Source organism: Haliotis asinina, chromosome 1 (assembly GCF_037392515.1).
Source record: "Haliotis asinina isolate JCU_RB_2024 chromosome 1, JCU_Hal_asi_v2, whole genome shotgun sequence".
In the NCBI taxonomy this organism is placed as follows: domain Eukaryota; kingdom Metazoa; phylum Mollusca; class Gastropoda; order Lepetellida; family Haliotidae; genus Haliotis; species Haliotis asinina.
Genome location: NC_090280.1, coordinates 12,631,871 through 12,657,719, shown reverse-complemented (window position 1 = coordinate 12,657,719; position 25,849 = coordinate 12,631,871). Strand labels below are relative to the sequence as shown.

The following is a 25,849-nucleotide window of genomic DNA, read 5'->3' as shown; positions in this document are numbered from 1 at the left end:
GGGAATTTTAGCGTCTAAAAAGCAAAGGGCAAGCATCTCCAACATCAGGTATGAAATAATAGAAAGGGGATCAACAGTTGTATCAAAATCTACAGTTAGAAGAAATTTGATTGATCTTGGATGGGAGAAAAAGACTGGAATTCCTTCTCCTCTCATGAAACAAGAACATAAAGACAGGCGTGTTGAGTGGTGTTTGGCACATGAAAACTTTGACTGGGAAAATGTGATTTTTACTGATGAAAGCTCAATATGGGTATATCCCAATAATGTGAAAATATGGACAAAGTCTGCATCAGCACCGTTGTATCAACGACCTAAATACAGCCCAAAGTTTCATGTATGGGGAGGGATATCCTTATTAGGAACGACCCCGCTGTGTGTGTTTGAGGGAAATCTGACAAGTCAACGCTACACTGACATATTAGATAATTTTCTCCTTCCAAGTGCACATGTGTTTTATGGAAATGACTGGATTTTGCAGCAAGATAATGATCCTAAACACTTCGCAAAACATGCCAAGCAGTGGTTTCAGGAGAAAAATGTGACTGCATTACCATTTCCTGCATATAGTCCTGACTTAATCCCATTGAGAACATTTGGGGGATGATGAAGGAATGTGTGAATCAAAAGGGGTTGACAGAAATTGAAGACATGAAGAGAGAAGTGGTCCGATACTGTGACAGCATAACTCACGAAACACTAACCTCTCTGATAGGAAGTATGCCTACCCATCTTAGACTGTGCCGTGAAGCTCAAGGAGACTTGATAAAATATTAAATTGTTACCTAAACAACATGAAAAGGTCAGTTCACTTTCACAATACATTCAATTTTATCTGATTTGTTCTCGTTTAATAATATGAAATGCTTTAGCTATTCTCAATAATTTTGAACCATACTGTATGTCTCAAACCAACACTCTCACTTTTTAATCTTTTTTATGACCTTGTTCACTTCAAGGTGATTGGCCACAACTGCAGAATTTATACAACTTGATAAATGACGTGTTTCAAACAAAATATCTGGAAGAGTATGATGAGCCAACCAGAGTATTTGCCCTAACCAGAGACCATATAATAGAGGGACGGCCCTCAAGCCAATGCGCAAAACCATCCGCGCTACGGCTTGTACTGCGCAGCCTATCCGGAAGCTTCAAGGAACGTGTGTTCACCTCAGTCATAGATTTTGCGTATTTTCATAACAAAGGTAAGATTTAGTTTTTCTCATTTATTCTCATGTACATACATATATTTGTAAGAGTGCATCTGAGGTTTTTAGTGGTGCTAAAGCGTATACAAGTCTTTGTATTTGATGAATGCTGTCATGTGTGATCGTTGCTCTGTGAGGACAATGGCGGCGGTGAAAAATCGGCGAAAGTCCCGATTTTGATTTTCAAGAACAGCTACATATTTTCAATACCAATCCTTAGTTACCGGGGTGTAATAAAAGCAGATTAGATAAAGTTTGGTTTAGTGGTATTTATAAATCTGTGGAGGACGTGTAATTCCTTATTTTGACTCCTGCAATACGACGAAATGTGAATGTTTTCTGAAAAATTTACTCCACAACACTTGATTTCCGCACGCTTTCACAATAACAGCTTACTACTAGCATTTTTAAAATAAGTATGTGAACATTTATGGCGAAGGCTAGAGTGCAGTTTACCGGGCGCGCGACCCGGGACTGCTCAGCGCTCGCTAATGAGCGCGCTATAGTGATAGCGCGCTGTAGAGCTACTGAACTGTCTCACTTTAACGCGCTGATGTATCCTTAGGGTTAGTGACCCCCTCTTCTAGATCCTTAGGGTTAGTGAGTAAAGGTTAGGGTTGGCTTACCTTAGATGCGATTATATCCATATATCCATCCACGAATCGAATATATCATATCATTGGCTGCACAACACCTTGAAAACAATGCCTAGGTGTGGCTTCTCGCTTTGATGAATGGGTAGGCGGGGCCTAGCTCTGCGCATGCGCAGTAAATGAAAACAAATCATAATAGTTTGTTTTCATTCACTGCGCATGCGCAGAGCTGGTGGGGTAATGACCCGTTAAACGAGCACTAACTACCTGTGATCGCTTCGGTGGTCCCGAGGTAGCGTGTGCGCTAATTAGTCTAATTAGCCAGTTGGAATCCCACGACCCCTGCTGAGAGCGTTCGAGCCCCGCCAGCACAGCGAAAAAAATCTGAAAAAGCGCGCCCGGTAAAGTGCACTACTCCCATGGCGAATTCCTCTTTTGCTTGGTACTAAATTTATATGGCTATGATCGGTAGTTTATTTTTTATGATTTTTTACGTAAACCCCCATTTGCATCATGTACTGCACATTTCAGATACCATGTAGCAGACGACACAACATTAATTTTGTTTGTTAATATGACCCGAATATATGTTTAATCCATTCTTCAAAAGTCTCATGCACTTATGGGTTGTAAATAATTGTACATTGTGATGATTATGCTTGTAGCAAATATCCTTATTTTTCATGAAATAATACATTTTTCTGTTTTGATCATTTTTCTTCTTAATGAAGTTTAATTATGATTTAAAGTACCTTATTCAACTTTATACTTATATCATTACACCAATCATAGCATAAACTTATTATTTTGTCTTGTAGATGCCCAGGAAAAAGAAAGTTCAATGAACAGTTCTTGATTGCAGGTAAGTAATAATGGAAGTAATATTCAAAATGGTGTCTCTGTTAACTAAGGGTGCACACCGAAGAAATCATTTCATTGGATGAAAAATTGTTGATAAAAAGTTGATAATTTGTAATTATTGGTATTTATTTATTCTATAGGTGTATATCTGCAGAAAAAAAGTTTGAAATATCAAAACGTTTGCATAGTCAAGAATTAATTTTGCTTCTTTTCTTATGTAAGGAAAGATACAGTGTTAATTAAGTGCAATATTCCCATCTTGAGAGTAAGTAAACAGATTTTGTTTGAAAGAGCATTGACAACCAGCTATCATATAATTTCAACAAGTATTTAGAGCACTGAATTCATGTTATTATTTCTTTAATATCAAAATTGTTCCTCTCCTTTTTTCAGTTCAATAGATGTACTGTGTGACAAACAGTGGAAGTCATTCTTCATTGACCTCACTGATGAACGCACAGACACCCCATGCCAGCAGGAACAGACAGATTATGATGGCTGTTCTGCCATTAATTCTGCGGTTTAGCAAAAACTGGGTGAAGATGTGAATAAGTCTGTGATGGCTGCTGACTTTTTCTATACAGGTGTGCATACTCTAAATAAAATCTTCCTGTATGCACATCTGATCATATATGATCCAAAGTACCTCTCGAGAGCTTGATAAAGAGCTTCAATGGCAAAACCATACAGTGTAACTGTATTGTCACAATAACTATGAAATAAAGAAATTGACTGTCCAGATAACTTGGTTTTGTCTTCAACTATAAAATTGTTTGTGACATGGGAATCTCTACTAAGGGCTTTTACAGTTTGAATCAGATCATGACCAAGTATTGAACCTGGCTATGATGCATCCATCATAGGGTTGCAAATACACTATCTTTCAGGCATCCATCATTTGAACATCACTTACAAGACGCAAGACCTTTGAACTGTGTTTTTCATCAGGTTTGAAACTGTGGTTTGATTGATATTCTCTTAAAGATATCCGTGGACGAAGTTGTGTACAGATTTGATATTTTTCATTTACAATATCATGTTTCAATATTTTAAAAAATTAGTGTATTCTTTAGTGTTAGTCTCAATTTCAAACAGTTGACATTCATATTTGTTTTTAATGAAAGCTTGAAAGAATATTATCTAAATAGTTGTATTTAGCAATACATATACATTTATTGTTCTTTTATAAAACATATAACATAACATCACAATCACACCTGCACAGTCCCAGTCAGTTGCAATTCCGGTATTTTCGGAAAGGTATGTGACAAAGTTTTCATGGTAAGTGTCATGATAAAATTAAAGTTATGAACCCTATGAAAATAATTAATTTCATTGGGTGGTGTGTTTGGGGGGATGCCTCACGATCTTTATATCATGACAAGTTCAAGTTCTCAAGTCATTGCTTCATTCCCTCTCCATCTACCGTGAAAGAAACGGTCAAATGGTCACAAAATCAACTATACACGGTTACTGTATGTAATGTTGTACATTGACGTTTGTGAAAATGGTCCTCGTGGTTTTTGTAGTTCTGAGTAGCTTTCCTTTGCAAAAAAAACATATTATAATGTGCCTCTGTCTCCGTACGGCTCTGAAAGCGTTATCACTGTCAGCCCCACACTGGCATTCAAACAAACATTACTATGACGTTAGTGGATAACGTGTAATCGTGTTTCGTTTCGACTATCAGCTTCATAAAGTTACGCAAATTAATATGAAATCAAAATCAGAGACTAATAGCGTCATTTAGTGAACCACCAACCAGCGGCAACGGATACTTAAAACAAAATATAGAGGTTACGTGATGAAGTTCAGCGAACATCGGGGATATTCACAACAGTACTGTTACGTGACTGGCCTAAAACGGCACGGATTTCGCGAACGATACACATTTTCAGCGATTTTGTCAGTTGACATGTGCGACAGTTGAAAAGTTGACATCTTCTGAGAGACAAGATAGAGATTACGATTATTGTAATCAGTTTATTGGAGCTGTTCATGTAATCTTTGACTGTCAGTCGCAGCCGGTGAAATCCAGCTAAGGAATTAACTCTCAGTCCGGATATTACGCAATATTGTTTACATGGTTACCAGAGTGTTCATTTGGGAATGTCTGCGCATCTGCTGCGCATGTGTTCCGGTAACCGGAAGTTAGCAGCAGGGTGTCGATGTGTATCAGTTACATGCCAGACCGTAGCGCTGATGTTTAATGATGAACTGTTGGAGAGGGCCGTCCCTCTATTATATGGTCTCTGCCCTAACTGACAATTCTTAATCTTTCTTTTTTCAGCAGAAACTGGTTGTTGCTTGTCAGTTGCTCTATTGATAAAAGCAAGTTTGTCACTGTAATCACTCAGTTGTAGCAAGACTTGATCTTCATCCAAATACCTGAAAGCTTTAATCTCCTCCTTCCCAACATCAAGAATTGTCCTCTAATTTCTGTGAACCTGTTAATGTTTCCACCCCATGAAGTCATCAACATGTGATGTAAGCACACCTTCAATTCCATCATTGCACGATATGAACACTGCTGGGTCAACCTTTGACACAACTGCACTAAGCTCCTTCATCATTTCTCTCACATGGAAATACCAGTCCACTGAAGCATCATACATTCCATATAAATCCAATATATAATATCCAATCTTTTTTCTTGTATTTCATCATTCACATTCAAGTCTGTGTCTCAACTAAGATCTAGAGATTGCTGATCTCCTAAATATTCTTTTGGATAATTACACTCAACATTAAACCAAAATCTATTCTTTCCTGTGGCTTTCCCAGCCTTGCTGATAATTTCAGCTGTCATGACTTCCCTTGTTTCATCATTCTTGCAGCTGATCAAATCTCCTAAACTAAAAATCAGTTTGGTTTTATTTAAAACTTGTTGTTTTGTCACTCTGTCTCTCTCATCTTTCATTGTCTCTAGACCTCTGAGGTCAATTTCTTCCCAGCTTGACTGTTTCTTATCATCAAAGCAAACTTCCTTTTCATCACATCTGTGGATGCAAGACACAAAAATCCTCAACTCGCACCAAAAGTTTATTCTATGGTCACAGTCATCATTTCTTTCCTTTGGCTTGGTGAAGTTCAGAAAACTACAAGCAAAAATACTTACTTGCTAAGTAAATGATTCCTAACATCACTTCATGAAAATTCTAAGTAAATTACTTCAACCTTTACAGTTACAAAATATATCAATAAAATGTACAATTAACAAACCCTTCAAACATTATCTCCATATTATGCATTGAAATGTCTTATAATAACAAACAATGCTACTCACATTTGTGTCCATGCCCACTACCACATCTTGGTACAACATGGGAGGCAGTGACAAGCCATGTGCTTTGAGGAGCAACACTAACAATCAAGGGAAGTAATCTCTATTACAATCATAATACTTTTAGGAAAACTAATAAGAGTTATAGCCTAGCTAGACTTTCTGAACCTCATCTGAACTAAATTTTACATTGAAAATTACCACACTATTTTAATACTTTGTACTTTGCAACATTAAAAGTATATCCATTTGACAACAATTATCTTTAATGTATGAAATTATAAATTAATAGAAGAAAAATGTTTTCTGCATCAACAACATCTTTCTGGCATCTTTTCTTTCCTCTTCCTCTCCCTCTCTAATGTCAAGAGTTTCAACTTCATTAAATTGACTTTTCTCATTCTACTCCTGTGAACTCTTATGAATCATCATCCCACCTTGTCAGAGATAAAACACAATTCCATCCAACAAATGAGACTGTTCTGTATCCCCTGCAACACAATTGTTCTGAAGGGTTTGTAACGATGTTCTCGGACACCATGGTTTGATAGCATAAACACCGCCACTTCATGGCCATGCCATTATCTTTTCATGCTGCACGAGATTATGTGCAACATTCAACTGTGCATCTAACATGTGTTAGATTTTGATTTTTAGGCACTAGTGACAGGATGGATGAGTAGCTCTCTCAGTAGGTTTCTTTTTCAATTAGAATAGAATAGATTAGAACAGAAATAGAAACAGGCATACTTGAGAGAGCTACACATTAGCATTTAGCATTTACTAATTAGAGACCTTTTTTCAAATTTAAGCTTAAATTTCACTGCTTATAGCTATATTTTACATTTCATTATATTAAAAGGGGATTTCACGTTTAGTTGCTTGAAAGGTAAGTCAAAACTTATGAATGAGTAATATGATTCATTATGAATTATGAACTTCCACTGTATTTTAGTCTAATTTCCACTGTGTACCAACAATAATGTCCTCTTGACATCGATTCTAAACTGACTGCTTCATTGTCTATGTCAATAATGGCTCTGGCTTTCTTAAGGGCTTGGTTTGCCAAGCAATATTGGCATCCACAATCTCTGCTTCAATCTGACACTCAGTTGTCCCAATCACTGTTGGTAACACAGCTCTACATGACAATAGATGCCTCGGTCTACCTCCAAACATGAAGCTCTTAGTCGATTCTTTCCCTTGAACCAGTTTTCTTACTTTCATACGGTGAGATAACATAATGTTCATACCATTTCTTACCACAAACTGATATTGCACATGCAGTGTCAATAACTGCACAATCCTGTGCTTCACCATCAAGACACTATCATCCCTTGTGATCAGTGCCATATTTTCCTCCAATTCAGTGAAGTTCACATTCTCTTTACCTTTATCTGGACAATTTCTAACCCTGTGGAATGTAGTTAAACAGTGTGGACATCTGGTCCTCCTTCCAAATTTGTTACATGTATTTGTTCCTCTTTAGCTATAGAACTTTTGCCCAGACCCTGGTTTCTGTTGCTTGTTGAAAAATCTGGGACGTCTTATCACTTTATTTCTGTGGAGTCCATAGTTTCAGTATGTTAGGGTTAATAATTTGCTGTGACAAAAGGCATAGGAAATCACCTCAGAACGAGCAAAACAAGTTAAGCAAAATAAAATATTCAATGTTATGTATTGAGCAGACAAGAGCAAGATATAAGTCACACTAAAGGTTTCTAATACCATGCAGCCTTATACATACACAGTCACTAATTCTGGGGCATTCTGGTGAAGTATCAAAGCTTTGCAATCGGGATTCTTTACAAACAGTATAAACACAGCAAAGGGAGGCAACTCTAAAGGCACTTGCTTAAAGGTGTGCCACTAAAACACTATTGCCGATAATATGAAATGTAACCCATAATATCCATCACTCAAAACTCTAAGCACTGCAGCCCATTAATAACTATAACTTAATAATAATAATACAAATTACAGAAAATACACCCTCGTAACAAGTACCAAAAATCTGTCTCAAGGATGATTTCATTGTTTCAAATCTTTTAAACAGTATGAGAGATTGGTGGAGGACAAATACCATGCAGGATCTTGGCTGTAATGTTTCAAGCATGTTTTTTCTGAATATATGGAACATGTTGGTGAGCAGGAACAGGTCGGTTTTCAAGTACAGGTTGTGGTAATATCCCAAATTCTTGCAGCCCAGTTTATCCCAAAGTTTGACGAAGGATGCTGGTAATCATCCAGGGTGATGGCCTAGTTGTTCAAGTTGATGTGCAAGTAGTCAATGGGAAGTAATCGTATCTCGTCAAACCTGGACCAGCCATCCACTGACTCATAGGCATAGACACCATATCTCAGCCGGGTCTCTCCTTCAGTGTATCGATTGGTGATGTGGAAGTGGTCTAGGTCGTTGGCATTGACTATACTGTCTATGCTGTCAATGAATTTCAGGAGATGTTTTTTTCCATGTTGTTGTGGCTGCACATTACTGTTGACAGTTGACCGATGGCCTCCATGATCTAGGAAGAATGGATTAACAGTGTTTTTGAAGAGGGCTGCAAAGTCAGAGTTGATGGAGAAAGGCATGGGTATTTTATTTTTATGGTACAGTCATGCCCCATTTATCTGAACACTTGCGTTTTCATTGAAATTGTCCGGATAAGTGAATTTTCAGATATCTACATCACGGGCCATATATATAAGAAATGTACAAAGAAACGAACATAGTAGGCATCAGACACAATCTTTATTGATTACGGTACATATACACAAATATCAGTGCATACAGTGTCTCATACCTGTTCATGCAGTTATGCTCGCTTGAAAAAATCAATCATAGCCTTTTGTACTGGCTGTGTAGAAAAGCGAGAGGACTTTGTCAGTCAGTTCGTCACTGTCGACATTCACAACATCATCGGCAGTAACAGTCACAGTTGCAACTTGTGCACAGGATTGTAGTACATCGCGAAGTTCTGACAAGGCCATGTCTACTTGTGGGTCCTCATTTGATTGGATAATATCCAACTATAATTAATAATTATAGTGACCAACAAACTCACAAGCCTCAAAATTAACTCAGTGTCACCTTGCTACTCAGAGGTAATTAATCTTCTCACGCTTCAAAGACTGCAGACTTCTTAGTTTCGGCACGCGAGGCCTCGGTGATCGCGTGTGTAAACATACAGGTGCTCAGCCATCCGGATATACGAGACAAAAATGCACATAATTCAGTGTTTTGTCTGTGAAAATGACCTACGGTTACGGAACCGGATTTACAGATATGTGAGTAATTTTACAACATTGTGAATTCTTTTTAAGGAATTTTCGTTTGGAAGGCGAGTTTTCCGGATATCTGAGGTTCGGATAAATGGGACATGACTGTATCCGAAGTTTAAGACACATTTATCTGGCATCTCGATTCTGGTGGCCATCAGTCCCATGCTGTGACATTCCTCCCAGTGTGTGATTCCAGCTTGCATTAAACTGTGTTGGGCCATTCGAAAAAGTGGCTTTTTTTTCACGGCATTTCAATTGCTTGTGCAAATGTCTGCTAATTTCTTTTTTATCCCAGTGTAATGATACTTCACACTTTGCTGTATCATGAATATATTGATCGTCTTTCTTCCGTTCTAGGAGCTGATCCTGTGCACAGTCGTATTGCTCCCTTCTTGAAAGAGAATATTCCAGTGAAGATGAAGAAGAAGAATCAAGCAAAATTGAGGCACTGCTTGATATCAAAATAGTTTTAATCAGGAATACCATTTCTAAGTAAAACGTGATAGTCCAACTATCACACCACCCCTATAAATAAATGACCAGTCCCTAAGACAATATTTTTTTAAATATCATTGCAGTTCCTTTTGTGCCACATGGGTGACTGCAGGGTGTCTGGGTCTAAAAACATTTATTAAACTTAAGACTTGAGAAAATAGACATTATGTAGTACAAAATTTACACTGGAATTATTTTGCTGAAAAGAAGGATCCATGTTCTCATTATTAACAAAACAAATAACATTAGTATCAAGCCTGGTCAAGCAGAGATAATATATGCAACGCAGATAAGGTATTCCTCCAAAACTCACGAATTACAAAATACTATTGAGGCCAATATATATTTCCCTAGTGTTTGCTTATGTAAATAGTTGTGGTGGTTGCTGTAGAATGACATCACTCCATCCAAGGAAAATACATAACAACTTTCCTGGGATGCACAACAATCGTCAGCAAGATGACTGATGTTTATCGTGCCTCAACTGTGCTCAGTGCAATGACCAATGATCAGTCCTATATCAAAACCGAAGGTCTGTTGTCTGGGAGGTATCAAAACAAGTACAGTAAAATACCTTATAACGAACACCAAGGGACCACTGAAATTAGTTTGTTATATCTGCAGTTCATTATTCACAAAAGCCATCAAAAGAACAATAAAAACACACTACAATATATCTAGTACGATACAACTATAATGTACTCAGTTTATTCATGTATTCATTCATTCATACGACAATTAGATACGTTTCACTGCAAAGTCAGTTATCTTACTTTGTCCACCATCTGTCCGACTGAATGCGTGCCAAAGCCTTGTTCAAATTCGCTCATGAATCAAACAAAGACACGTCAGTTGTCTTTTGAGAAACCAGAAAGTTCTTCAATGTTTGAAGCACCATATTGGCATCAGCAAACGAAGGAGGGGCCTGATCCAGTTCATCATTGTTCGTTTCATCATGGTCACATTCTGAATCAGCTCGGTCAGGGGTGACTGATGAATTTAGCAATGATACCTTGTTAATCCAGGCCGTGTGACATGAGAAATCTGGATGACCTAACTTTGCACCAAGTTCTTCAGCTTTTGCCTGGAGCATGGGGCCACTCAACGGAATGTTCTCACTTCTGACAGCTTGGGACCACTTGAAAAGTGCGTCTTCAACATCTTGATGGATGGCGGCGTGCATCTTCTTTCGATCTGGACTGAAGTCAGTGGACACAGACACGGATTCCATTGAAGATGGAATCACGATTCTTTATTATCGTACCAAGTGTTGCCTTAGTGTTACTGCACAAAATATGTGATTATGTAGTGTAATTTAATGCAAACATTCATGTTGCTGTGCAATAGCCATTACATCAACATGAACTATCACACAATATTATTCTGGACTTATTCTCATGGTTTTCTCACAAAAAGTTTATTGAAGGAAAAAGACAACACCCTTGCAGTTGTATAGCGATTTTTTTTATTTCTCAGAAGACTGATTATACAGCTTCATTTTTAACTCTGCATGTTAACTACACAACATTAGTTTGTACTCAGAAATCCTGTATTTATACAAAACATAAAATACAGTAATTGTAACATGATATACATTATATCATATAAAGGCTGAAGGGAACATAATTGGAAGTTATTACCCAATGAATAGACAAATCAAACAATCTAATGTTCAACAAAAACAAGTTCCAAAATGTATATAGTTTGTATAAAGTTAAATATGTACATTCATAAACATGTAAGAAATTGAAATGAGGGCATGAAGCTTAAAAGTAAAGGGTAAAGTAAACTTGATGTAAAAATATCTCTTACATCAATAAATACTGGCTCACACTCACACAGAGATTGAGACACAACTGTCCCAGATGCAGCTTGATAAGGTGACCTATATGACCTATATGAAGGTGACCCAAATATAGATTTTAGTACAAGGTATCTCTGACAGTGTCTTGACCAGATCCAGTCTGCATACTGGAATGCCACTATGGTAACACTTCAAGTTATTGTACCTTCATAAACAACAGAGACTTCAATCACCAAAGCTTCATCTCCATCTCTGATACTATGACCCATAGTTTTGGCACTATATACACCATTCTGCAGTCACTGCTTCCAGAAGTTAAACAACTGCTTCTACCTCTGTCGTATGTTCATTACTGGACAAACTCACCATCAAGTCAATAGAGAAACATTTAAACAGCTTTCAACAATGTCCTACATCATGCTGACAAATTTGGTGTTCAGGCTTTGTAGCATCACAGTTGAACATTGTTGTGTTGAATTTGATGAGTCGATATCTCAGCTCTCTCGATTTAATTTCTCAGCCCCGGCAAAATCCTTCTCTATTTATCATTATTTAAAACCTTTAAACTCGATGCAGATATTTCTACATTTCAGACATCTTGATATGATTTCATGGTCCTGACAAGCAAATTTACAGTTTTAACATGTTATTTGCACATTAAGTCGGTATACACCTACTTCTCTCAGACGTGTCCACATGAACTGTGACAACTGTCAACACGTGTGTACACACACGCTGTGGCATGAATCAAAGGTAGCAATGGTGAAAGCTAATGGGCAATCTTTTTGAATTTATCTTCCCTTCACTAATCCACTAGGTGCGCGGACTGTCCAACCTTAAACTGACAGTGCATGTTGCATGCACATGGGAGCCGTACATGTTAACATTACACTTAGACAGTTAACCAGTATAGCCTTCACCTTCATCGGTAACGTTCAGGCCAGTGCATGGACAGAATATCTTTTCCCTTTTACGATGATATATCAAGTGTTATGTCCTAAAATATTTATTCTATGATTCTATGATACACCTGGGATAGGCATGACTGCTTACATTGCAAGAATGAATCAAGAAATGGCAGTTCAAAGCGAGGCGGTGGAATCAGCTGATCGTTTTCAGGTCATGTTTTGTCGTGTTGTTGACGTTTTGCAATCGTTTTGTTTAAGTCTGGCAGTAGATGTCTCAGTATCACACATTTAAAACTGCAGTATATTTTCAGTGTATATGTACTCAAATCATTTGAGTACTACGGTCGACATGGCTGCATTCATGCAATTTACAACGATGCGGTGCGCGAAATGTGAAACACTGAAAGTCTTTTCATGTAAATTTCATCGGGTCGTTTATGGTGGGATTAAGATTTTGGACAACACAGATATTTAGCAGGTACAGAGGAAAGAGAGAATCAATGGTCAAGTAATTGTAAAATAACAGCAGCGGACGAATTATGTCAATCGTCGCCTACATGTAGCCAACTTTCCAATGTGATAAACATGGGAATAACTAAAATCTACTTTTTTATGTCTATAACGGTTTGTGATGCATGAAATATAAATTCACTGTATAGGCAAATAATACATAAAGATATTGCAAATTTCTACAATGACTGCATTTTAATTATCATCAATTAAGGGTATAAATTAACATGTTTTAATAAAGGAAATAATATTAAAATGTCAATTTATTAAATATACTATTTTAGACACAGAAGAAGCAAACCTACCATTAGGTTAAGTACATATTCAAGGGCACTTTCCAAAATCTATTTTCATTACACAACTAAACAATACATGCATTCATATTGATAATACACTTCAATATCCAGCATAATAAATGCTTCTGTTAAGTGCTGTCAGCATCAAATGGTTTACATTTTCCTGTAGTGTCTACATACATCCTGTCTTCACAATGATCAGATTATTAAAATAGTCAAGAAAAAGCTCATATTTTATTTTTAGAGCTCAATCTTTTGTTTTGGTGCATTAGACTGATTTTTCAAATTCTATCACAAATATGTCAATAAAGTCAATATCTGTTCCCACTTTATGTTGTATCTGAACTGTACAATGTTGTAATTCCATCTGATTCTTTGTATGCTGGTGCGTGTGCACTTTTATATTACATTACACATGTATGACTTTATTCAGTCATTGTACATTGTACTGTTAAATATGTAATAATATATATAAATGCATATACATATCTTCACATAATAATTGTGGGGTTAAATTTGATTTTATATCATCTAAAACATAAATTTGATAATAAACACATTTTCTGTGTTAATCCCTAACAAACAGACTTAGCCTGAAATTTCTTTAAGAACTGTTGAATGAAAATCAGAAAGTTAGATAGTTAAAGTTAGATAGTAAATTGTCTGTCATGGGAAATATTTTGTCAACTTAATGTTACCAAAACAAGAAACACATGAAATATATTTCTATCATACACATCCGTTTGGTTGGTCAGAATTATATGTTGTTCGTTGAGAGAAATCTCTGTAAATGACTAGTCATATTAAGAGCCTTAAGTGGTGTTAATTTTTTTATAAGAAATGAATCAATAAATTCACATATATAACATGACTCACAATACTGACTGGTGGACATATTATTCAAGGAGGAGTGAGTGAGTTAGTGAGTTAGTATTTAACGTCACATCAGCAATGTCTCAGCCATATCGTGACGAGAACATTTAATACTGAAATGAAATACATGTATTGTATAAAAACCTGTCAGCGAAGGACAGTAAAACAACTAGAATATCACAAATGAGATTAAAACTAGTGTGGAAAGTTTAAAACTAATATTACTATTCGGACAATACAGTATAAAATCAGGCTATAGGTTACCAGCAACTGAAGGTAGATCACCATACTAGGGACCATGGGGACTTACAGTGCCTTTGCTACCTGCATGGAGCCTAGTCGGATTTACATCATCCCCTCAGCTGTTAGCAATTTAGACATATCTAGCCCAAAATTAAAAATACAGATATACTACGACTAAGAACAGTGGAAAGTTTAAATTTACTGTGAATGTTTTTGGACTTACGTACCCTCTCAGGAGGACAATAATTTTACAATACTTCAACCCCCTTTGAGGGTACAGCCACCAACAATTCAAGTTACTAATCCAAACTTCCAATAATTAAAATACATCTATTTACACAACATAATTTCAAAATTCAACCAAAAAATCATTTTCTTTTAAAAAATCAATAATTAAATGAGACCTAACGCTGGCAAAAAGATCCCTTATTGTTTTAACTGTAAAATACTTATCCCTTGTGATGGAGAATTCAACACAGTCAAGCAGGATATGCTTGACTGTAACTCTCTCATCACAAGGGATACAAAATGGAGGATCCTCACCTTTTAAAAGGTATGAATGAGTATATCTAGTATGGCCAATACGACATCATCTTAAAATAACCTCTTCAAATCTGGACTGACAACCCAAGTAGGTGTAACCAATATACGGTTTTATTTCATGTAATTTATTGATACCTACTTGGGTGTCCCACTTCTTTTGCATCAGACCATGGATATAAGATCTAATGGTGGCTTTGTAATCACTGTAAGGAATAAGAAGTGGTGTCACAGATTTGTTGAGTGCTGCCTTGGCAGCAAGATCAGCCATTGCGTTACCAGAAATGCCTACGTGGCTTGGTAACCAACAGAAGACGATGTCGTACTGGCCAGTAGCAAGGTTATTATACAATTCAATTATTTCAATTAAAAGTGGATGTTTACATGATAAATTTTTAATAGCTTGAAGGCAAGAAAGAGATTCAGAATAGATTATATATTGTTTACGTTTAGGGTGTCTTTGAATATATTTTAGAGCTGTTAATATGGCGTTAGCTTCAGCTGTAAAAATAGAACTATTATCTGGTAACCTAGAAGATATTGTTCTGGATCCAGTGACAGTGGCACAAGCGACTGCGCCACCGTCCTTGGACCCATCTGTAAATAAATGTAATAATGTTTCAGTTGATTATATTCTTGTTTATACTGTAATTCATTCGTTTCTCATTTTTTAAGTGATGTTAATGTTAGGTCAACATGTGGCCTAACCAACTGCCAAGGAGGAGAAGAAAGAAGACGGGAAGGAGCTATATGGTTCAGCTCAATGCTGGAAGCAGCAAGAAATGGCTTAATTCTGAGCCCAAGAGGCGGAACAAGGGAAGACTTTTTGTTGTACAAATCCTCATAGAGAGGATTAAAAACACAATTAAATGCGGGGTTAGACTCATTAGAAGCTAATTTTGTAATGTATTGTAAAGATAGTTTGATACGACGTAAGTTGAGAGAAGGCTCATCAGCTTCGACGTAGTAGACTGTCGATAGGAGAGGTTCTAAAAGAACCAAGACAAAGTCTTAGGCCTTGGTGGTGAACAGGATCAAGTAGTTTTAGGTTGCTTTGACAAGCGCCACCATATACGATGGAGCCGTAATCAAGTTTAGATCGGATCAGTGATCTATATAAGTGAAGAAGGGTAGATTGATCCCCTCCCCATTTTGAATTTGAAACAACCTTTAATAAATCGAGTGCCTTCAGGCATTTGGCTTTAAGGGATTTAATATGTGGCAAAAAGGTCAAATGTGAGTCGAAAATAAGTCCCAAGAACTTGGCCTCCTTGATGACTTTGATGGGGGTACCACTGAGAAATAACTCTGGTTCTTTATGGGGTTTGTATTTACGACAGAAGTGTATACAATTGGTTTTTGATTTAGAAAATTTAAAACCGTTTTCAAGACACCATTTATCAATTTTGTTTAAACACAGCTGCAGTTGCCGTTCAATAGTATGCATATTCTTACCGCGGCAAGAAATATTAAAATCATCCACAAATAAATATCCATCGATTAAATCGTTTAAAACTTTAGATAAACTGTTGATCTTGACGCTAAAAAGAGTGACAGACAAAATACTGCCTTGTGGAACACCCTGATCCTGATTATAATGATCAGACAGGGTAGAATCCACACGGACTTGAAATTGCCTGTTATTTAAAAATTTAGCAATGAATTCAGGCAAACGACCTCGCAAACCGAAATCATGTAAATCTCTCAGTATGCCATATTTCCATGTTGTGTCATATGCCTTCTCAAGATCAAAAAAGATAAACACAGCATGTTGTTTATTAATGAGTGCGTTTTTCACAAATGATTCCAGTCGCACTAAGTGATCGACAGTACTTCTGTTTTTACGGAAACCACATTGTATATCTGTGATAAGATTATTTGTTTCCAAGTACCAAACAAGTCGATTATTTATCATGCGTTCCATGGTCTTGCAAACACAGCTAGTTAGTGAAATAGGTCGATAATTGGACGGATCCGTATGATCACGTCCAGGTTTAGGTATTGGTACTACTATGGCATCACGCCATGAAGAAGGAAATTTCCCGGAAGTCCAAATATCATCAAATATTGATAAGAGTGTCTCTAAACAGGATTCTGGTAAGTGCTTCAGGAGTTGATAATGTATGTTATCAGCTCCTGTAGCAGTATCATGAGCTTGATCAAGAGCAGTATGGAGTTCATGAATAGAAAATGTTTCATTATAATCTTCCCCATTATCAGAATTGAAATTAATAGTTTTCTTTTCTTGTTGTTTTTGATATTGCTGAAATTTAGGTAAATAATTAGAAGAGGAAGAGTGTTTAGCGAGGGTTTCGCCCAGTTTATCTGCGATATCTGATTTATCAGTAAGTAACTGATCTCCATGTTTAAGATGATGGACAGTAGACTTTGCCTTTAATTTTTTGGACCATGTTCCATACCTTGGAAATGGGTGTCCGAGAATTTATTTTGGATACATAATTTTGCCAAGATTGGCATTTGTTCTGTTTAAAAGTACGCCGTGCTTTAGCATTTAAAATTTTAAATTTATTTAAATTATGCACCATAGGATGGCGACGGAAATAATGTTCTGCTTTTTTCCTTGCCTTCCTAGCTTGTTTGCATTCATCGCTGAACCATGGTTTTCGAATATGTGGAACTACAGATGATTTTGGTATACACTCATCAGCTATGGAATTCAATTCATCAGAAAAACATTTGATGGCATCAGGAACGTCAATAAAACGTTCAGGTTTAAGTTTTTCAGCACACAGTGTTTCATATAAAGCCCAGTTAGCCTTTTTAAAATTTCGTCTTGATGATGGAGGAACATCAGATGGAGTTACAGCTTTTAATATAGTAGGAAAATGGTCACTTCCACAGAGGTCATCGTGGACTAACCATTCGAATTCATTTAGTAGTTCTGAATTTGTGAGTGACAAGTCGAGAGCAGAATAGGTCCCTGTCCCAGGGTGTAAATATGTGTTGGAACCATCATTATAAATACATAAATCATTGTCAGAACAAAACTCCTCCAACAGTTTACCTTTAGTGTTTGTATTTACACTACCCCAGAGTGGGTTGTGCCCATTTAAATCTCCCATTATAATACAGGGCTTCGGGAGCTGATCATATAGAGGTTGAAGATCGGTTTTAGCAAACGCCGAAGACGGTGAAATATATAGAGAGCATAGCGTAAACGCTACATGTAAAGTAATTCTCACTGCAACAGCCTGCATATTAGTAATAAGTGGAACAGGGCTTTGAATAACGTTTTGTCTGACTAGAATGGATGATCCTCCGGTGGCTCTATCACCTGGACGTGAAAAACAGTGATATGCATTAAAATAACGAAGGTCAAATGTATCTGTTTGTTTTAAATATGTCTCTTGGAGACATATCGCTGAAGGTGTAAAATCTTGGACTAATAGCTGTAATTCATGTAAATTAGTCCTCAATCCTCTGCAGTTCCACTGTACAATATTATTGGAATACACTATCTCTTTGGTGGGTTAATAGGGGATCTACCCCTCACCTTTTTCGAGGGCGACAAGCCATGTGCCCTGGGATGAAAGTTTTCTGACACTTCCATGGCCTCAAGCGATCCGTATTTATTAAATAATTTTACAGGATTTTCTGAACCCTTCTGGGGTCTGCCACTCTTTTTTGAAGATTCTGTTCTTGAGTCAGTTTTACTTTGAACAATATTCTTAGAGCTTGTTTTTGATCGTGATTTGTGAGTTGACTGAGACAATGATTTTTCTCCAGATACAGATGAAGTCTGACTACAGGACTGTGACCCGCCTTTAGATACCACCTGAGTGTTGACAGAAGATGTCAAGGTTTGAGTAGACTGTTCGGGTGCAACGAACTGAGCATTATTTGTTTTAACCCACGTCAAATCTGTCTGGCAATGTATCGACGAGGTAGTTACTTTTGAGGTATATTCAGGAGTTCTTAAAACTGATGCAAATGGTTCAGTATGTGCTGCAGATTCCACAAGTTTTTTGGCGTCAGAAAAGCTGACGTTCTGGGTGAATTTAATCTTATTGATTTCCATTTGTTTTTTCCAGACTGGACACTCTTTGGCGAAAGACGAATGATTTCCCGAACAATTTGTACACTTTTTATGGTCACTGTTACAGTCTTCTGTGACATGAGTATTCTCACTACAGTGGGTGCATGTTATGGGCTTGGTACAAGTGTTAACACCGTGCCCATACCTTTGACATCTAAAACATCTCAAAGGATTTGGGATGTACACGTCAACTGAAAGACTACAATAACCTGCTTTAACAGACTTCGGAGGATTTGGCGATGAGAAGGAGAACAGATAAGTATTTGTTTGGACCGTTTCATTGTTTCTGCGGATCGTGAATCTTTTAACATAAATCACTCCCTGATCTTTCATCTCAGAAGCAATATCTAACTCTGACATATCAGCAAACAATCCATCTCTATCTCTGATTATGCCTTTACTGGTATTCAGAGTCCTGTGGGCAGTGATAGAGACGGGAATTCCAACAAATACTTCTGTTGACATGAGGTTCTTTTCTTGCTGTTTTCTGTTGCATTCAACCAGCAGAGAGCCTGAACGCAAGCGTCTAACGTTTTTCACCTCACCTGCAATGCCATGTATACCCTTGGAAATGGCGAAAGGGTTAAGTTTCAGCGGCGTCTTGTGTACAGTTTCTAGAACTAAAAATCGTGGCCAATAGTTGATTGAGTTGGAAGGTCGTTGGTCGTCATCATCGTTGTCAAGTTGACGTTTATTGCGTTTTTGGGGGGTTTGGTATTCCATAGGTAGTATATATGTTTCATCATCCGAGCTCCCCACCCACCACGGAGTATCACAAAGGACAATGCTAAACACAAGCGGGTCTCCAACCTGCAGCACCAAGGATACTCAGATGATATACTCCAGCAGAAAAACCAAAAGATTAATTCTTCCACCAGATTGGCCCATGAGCCACCGCCTTCTGGGCATAAGACTCTAGGCAGAATTCATGTAAACAAAATTCAAGTCAAATAATATTCTGAACAAAGGGTGCCAAGACTAAAGTTTTAACAATTCAAAATCAAATTTTGTGCAATTACATATTATCTATGCACAGGGCTTGGCATGACCAGCCGATTGGTTGAACCAGGCCCATTCAACCACCCGTCTAGGTGAAGTCAGGGCCAAAGTGGTGTATTGGGCATTAGGAACACTGGTCCTGCTCCCATGCCCTCAACCACCAGGATCCCCTCCTCCACCGACACAGGGCCGCAACCCACGGCAAACGGGTTGGTGGACCAAATATCCCCCCGGGTCCACTACGGGGATGTTGGCGAGCTCTCGGCGTTACCCAGCACCCACCATGAGGAGGTGGCTCGCCACGGGTGCCGGTTGTATAAGAACTCTTTGTAAGATTTTAATGTGGCAATAGTTAAAGAATTACCATTGGGAACAACATGAGTCCTGACAACATAAAAAAAAAATTTCATTACTTCACAGATGCTACGACACCCGAGACTTGCTCTGTCTCATGTTCTGTCGCAGGAAATGCCGTGACATGGCATTTTTCCTGTGATCTTCTATCGTGTCAAGTTGTACTGCATTTGGAAATTAAACAACGGATGCCTTTCTAAACTAAGATTAAAACAATACATGTGTCAGTTAATGGCTTTTCGTCGTAAACGATATTTCTTTCAGCTAATATGAACACGGCAACGCGTAAGCTGGGTTCTGTCTTCACATGTAGCAAGTTGTCGCTGCGCACATTGACTCGGAAACCAGACCAGAAGCGAGAAGTTGGACCCTCGCTTATATCATTTTAAAAGGAGAGTTATCGCCCCTCGAAACAAAAAGATTGCCCATTAAGGCTGAGTTCTGGGTGTCACTTGTTTGTTCATCTAATTAGGATGTACTCCCAATTTAAACATAACACTCCTGCTAACGAATTAAAGTATTGAATCAAACCATAGTGAGAATCTAATCAGGGACTTGAATAATCATGTGACAAGCAATTCATTGCTGAGTAAACTGATGAACTCCTCACCTGTTATCTAGTCGGTCAGTTAAAACTTTCTGATTTCATCACTTCGTTTGTGGAGTAAATAAAACTTTCGTATTTTTCAAAATGGACACTATGACAAGATTGCCATGTGTATTTGCAACTTCTGTGAGGACAAATAGATTAGACAATAGATAATAGACAAGCAGTCTACTGTTTTCTTTTCTTTTCATTTCATTCATGTTGGTACTTGATGATATGCCGATATTCAGATAAGTAAATATTTTTTCCTGGTCCCGTAAATATCGAGACAACAGCGTTCAACTGTATTTTGAATGTTGTCACAGCAAAGGGCCCTGTGACGGCCTTGTAAGTAGTGCCAAATGAATGGCTGAATCAGATGTGAAACAGGAATTTCAACATACAAAGTGTGCACACAGGACATTTTGTTACACAACACACAGCTGCATGTTATGTTACCTAAAATTAAAGTTTCAGTTTGTAATTGTGCACAATTTTGAGAATGGGCGTTTGTCTTTCACCCACCAAATTATAGCAATTGCCCAGTATTCTCCTGTGAACAGCATGTTGGTTGGTTGGTTGGATGGCTGGTTGTACCAAAGGGACATATACATTATGTCCTTCTTCAACAATCATTTTGAAGCCCAATGCGATTGTAAATATATCATACAAAAACAAATATAATTTATAGTTTTGAATTCTGCAGGATTTTCCAGTTCCTTGATACATTCACTGTTATTCAAGACAAAGTTGAAGTGCTCAAAATAACCTTTCAAAATATGATTCACTGTAAGTGTTGCCTTCTTTGACACAATACGAAATTGTATTTCACAGTTTGATATTTGCTGTATGCTTGAAATATGAAAATCAGATAATTACTGGGAGTAATTAATTATTACTTTATTATTAATTTCATAAATAGCATACAGTCAGGCCGCGTTAATCCGAACACATCCGTTTTTCATCAAAAACGTTCGGATAGTGAAACGTACGGACTACTGAAACGAACTTTTATGAACACAACTACAGTAGGGTTACTTCCCTTTGACATAGCAATACAAAAACATACGAACGTATACAAGTTGGCTGAATGTGCGATGTGGTGTTTGGGGGCAAGAAATCAACTTTCACGTTGGTCAGTTTGACATTAGCATACTTGTGACTAGCAGCATTGTTACGAAGTGAGATCACGTGTCGACCACGTGATTGCATCTGTCTGTCAAACGATCATACCAATCACAAAACATATCCGATGTCCGAAATTGTGCTCTTGCCGATAGACTGTCCGAATTCTTGACCAAAATGTTTACACATAATATCAAAGTTGGTTTTAAGGTTTTCTCTTTTTCTTTGTGCGGCAGTAATTTCACATCTTTTACGCCTAGGGGCGGGACTTTTCCATTATGACTGACAAGCGTCAGCTGATCTCATTTTGACACGATCAGTGTTTTATACAGGAAGTAAGCATGACAGGTATTACTCCAACTAACCAAAAGTGAGACCTACTAATTGATCAAAATCACAAACTAACGACATCTTCAACTCGCAAGTGTCACTTAACAATTACCACTGAATGGGGCTCATGGTGTGAAGGGATTATCCCAACCTTTTTGATGTACCGCCGGATTAATGAAGCAAAACTATGTGTAATTAGCTAATCTGTTACCGCTGATTAATGTTCGGATACGGAGAGTGAAGCACCGGATTACTGAATCAACAGGTGATGAGTTTACATAGTAAACAAGATTGGTTACAGTTAGCTATCGTTCGGATATCGCGGGAATCGGATTGTCAGGGTCCGGACTAACGCGGCCTGACTGTATTAATGATCAGTGGTATCAGTTTTTCTGACACATTCCCGATTAATCTAGAATCAATGGGGATGTTTTTGAAAATATTGTAATCACAAAGGTGTATACTGAGATGCCAATTACATCACATATATTTCATAGCCAGCTGCCAAAATTGCATCAATGAATTCACCACACATTTTAGAATCAAATTCCAGGTCTTTGCCTCCAATACCAACTGTCTAGATAAAATGAAACAAAAGATACTGAGTGTGAAAATGAATGTTTTACTTAAAAGACTATGTTTGTATGACATGTAAACAAAGAAAAATTCCAAGTTATTCCAATACACTTAGTAGCATTTTCAGATATTTTCTGACATCCAGCCATCTCTTCAGTAATTGCAGTAGCTCAATACCTTCAAAATATCCATGGAAAGTGTATCATACCAAGAGAAATTAAAAACAGATAAAATGCAGTAATTGGATAATTCATAAGAATTTGTTAAAGTTTCACGGTTACACTTTCAGTATTATTGCGTATATTTGCGTATCATTCAGATATTTTTTTCATAAAAATAATTTCAGTGACTACATTTAGGTTTGCTTAAAATCAGATCATGCATGGACATGAGGTATCCATTCTTTATTCTTTGAACGTTTTTGATTGTTTGAATGATACTTACTATCAAAACATGGTAAATACTGCATACAACTTTTCCCTGATTCGCTTCTACTTCTCATGTTTGCAGGTGATGTACTTGTATCGGATACTGGATCACAAAACCAACTCGTCATATTATGTTATTTTTACAGAACACTCCAGTTTAATAGGGAGTCTTGATAGAACCAATATGTTTTCGAAGGGGAGGACGCATAGCTAAGCATGAACAGTGGCTTTTAAATAAAAAAGTAGTCATAAATACCTCCCTATATTATATTCCCCAAATCATAAAATGGGAAGCTGCAATGCTGATTTAGCAATATAAGTAAAGTGAGAATGGTACATTGTAATGTCTTCTTCAAAATATTCGACACACAAATACAACCACTCCTATTATATGGCGCAGAAACTGTAAAACTGATTTTTAAATGCTAGCCACCACACCCTGATTGCAATGGGAGAATGTGGCAGGTATCTGCTTTACATTGGCGCAATGTGTATAAAGTTAACATTAAGATATTGGCTTTGAGTTTTAGGCAGGCATGAAAACTGGATACCACTTAAGGTACATAAAAAGCAATTACATAATTTCAACTCATGCATTGTATATTTGTAATACTTTATTCTCACATAGTTTTGTTCATATATGGTGGTTTCAATCTGCAAACATCCTCTAACATATACTCTTTTATTAATAAGTTTTAAAATGTTACAGTTAATTTATTCTTCCTGTCTTGGACTTGTACTCTGAATAATAGCTCCAGATATTGTATTTATCATGAATATTAAAGTATTTTAGCCCCTGAGAAATAATTACAGTAGATTGCATCATTGACATTGGACTTTAGAATATATTTGTTAAGTTCAGATGTGGTTTATTAAGATTAAAACACAATATAGGGAGACAGTTAGGAATAGATAAATCTCCATGTTTATGTCCATGATGTAAATTAGCTACTGAAGACAAGTATCATTTATCTGCACATTATATAGCATGCTACAAAATAAATGCTTTCCTGCTTTGAATACGCATCAAGGTCCCACATTTCTAAAAGTGTGTTCATATCACCAGTAGTTTTAAAAGGCTTAAGTAAATTCTTATGGCATGCATATACATGTAAATTAAGAGACAGTACATGTTTATCTTGAGATGAATTGAGATGACACATACCACATACACAATATTTGATCACCATAATACATGTGTTTTGTAAACTAAAATGATACTCCAGTCTATCTATTGTATGTACAACTGTATATGAGTTCTACTTTGTAGTACTGATCCATGCAACTGGGATACAATGACATGTCTCAACTATGTCAGTGAGTATGACCACCTGATCCCGTAAGCTCGCTGTGGAAAACTTAATCCAACCCAGATCTTCACTGATGGCACCAAACAGGACACATGCCGAAGTTGAGCTGAACTCCAATAACCTCATTTATGTCCATAAATCAATCTTCATTCTGAGCAAGATACCCTGTTGACAATTTAGTACCCTGTTGACAATTTAGTACCCTGTTGACAATTTAGTACCCTGCTGTGTGGCATCCCCCAAACATACGTGTTTGAATTGCAAGTAAGAAACCTAATTAACGGCGATACACGTTATTGGATACCACTGTCCATATATCGATGCAACTAGTCCAAACTCAATTATTTATAGACAACCATCATATATAGCTGAAACACTGTTGTGTACAACTTTCACAATGCAGTAAAACATCATATGAATAATCAAAATATGCACTACTTATTGTCTTACTGAATGTACCTACCTACATGAATGTTCAGCAACGCATATACTAAACGTATGACGTGATAAACTTCCAGCCTGACAAGTATGAATTTTCCAGTGATCTTACTTCCTGGTTGATACAACTACCCTGGTGTTGTATGATAATACACAACCTGCTTGCTATTAATAGCTCTAACAACAATTCATGACACACGTCTATATATACATCATTTGGGCATCAGCGTGACACACAAACCATCCTCAGTCTGAAATGTATTTCTTAAATGAACAACAGTTGGTGCATTACCCCCGTTGTGAGCACATTTCAATACACTGATTGGGTGTGTTAAGAGTTCTCAAATGATTTATATGTTTTTCTTTATTTTGTCAGCAGAATCTTTGCACTTGCACAAAGAAGAATTCATTAAAATATTTACTTTTAGAAAAATAGTAAGATCCTGGATTGTTTCATTCACTATTAAAAAAAAAAGTAATTATTTTTCACAAGTGTCAAGTACAAATTGATAGTGCATCACTAATGTCAGGGTGTATTTCAACAGAGTAGAGGAAACACAAAAACATTTGCAACCGAGTTGTAAGACATAGGACTTGTCCTAATTCATGTTACAAGTCACCAGCTCTCAACAAATCAAATCACTGAGATCTGTGTCCACTTCAGAGTAATGTCCCCTTTGTTTATATTGACATTATGTCAGAGCAAAGATTGATCGCACCAGGGAAGAGTGAGTGAGTGAGTTTACTTTT

General features: G+C 37.1%; 2 protein-coding genes and 1 long non-coding RNA gene across 3 annotated transcripts in view; 1 reads left to right on the top strand and 2 right to left on the bottom strand.

The window, feature by feature from the left end:
- Nucleotides 1–25,234, bottom strand: part of LOC137287174 (B-cell receptor CD22-like) — a 129,368-nt gene extending 104,134 nt beyond the window's left edge. The window contains exon 1 of the mRNA XM_067819347.1: nt 25,125–25,234. The gene's annotated coding sequence lies outside the window, so the exon portion shown is untranslated. The remainder of the gene's footprint in view (nt 1–25,124) is intronic.
- LOC137283487 (uncharacterized) lies at nt 1,160–3,096 on the top strand. The gene is made up of 3 exons (XR_010956859.1): nt 1,160–1,205; nt 2,620–2,663; nt 3,056–3,096. It is a non-coding gene; the product is annotated as an uncharacterized lncRNA (long non-coding RNA).
- LOC137291765 (tigger transposable element-derived protein 4-like) lies at nt 10,549–10,953 on the bottom strand. Its single transcript, XM_067823321.1, has one exon. It carries the CDS (start codon nt 10,951–10,953, stop codon nt 10,549–10,551), a length of 405 nt encoding a protein of 134 aa, XP_067679422.1.
- Nucleotides 25,235–25,849: the final 615 nt, after the last annotated feature.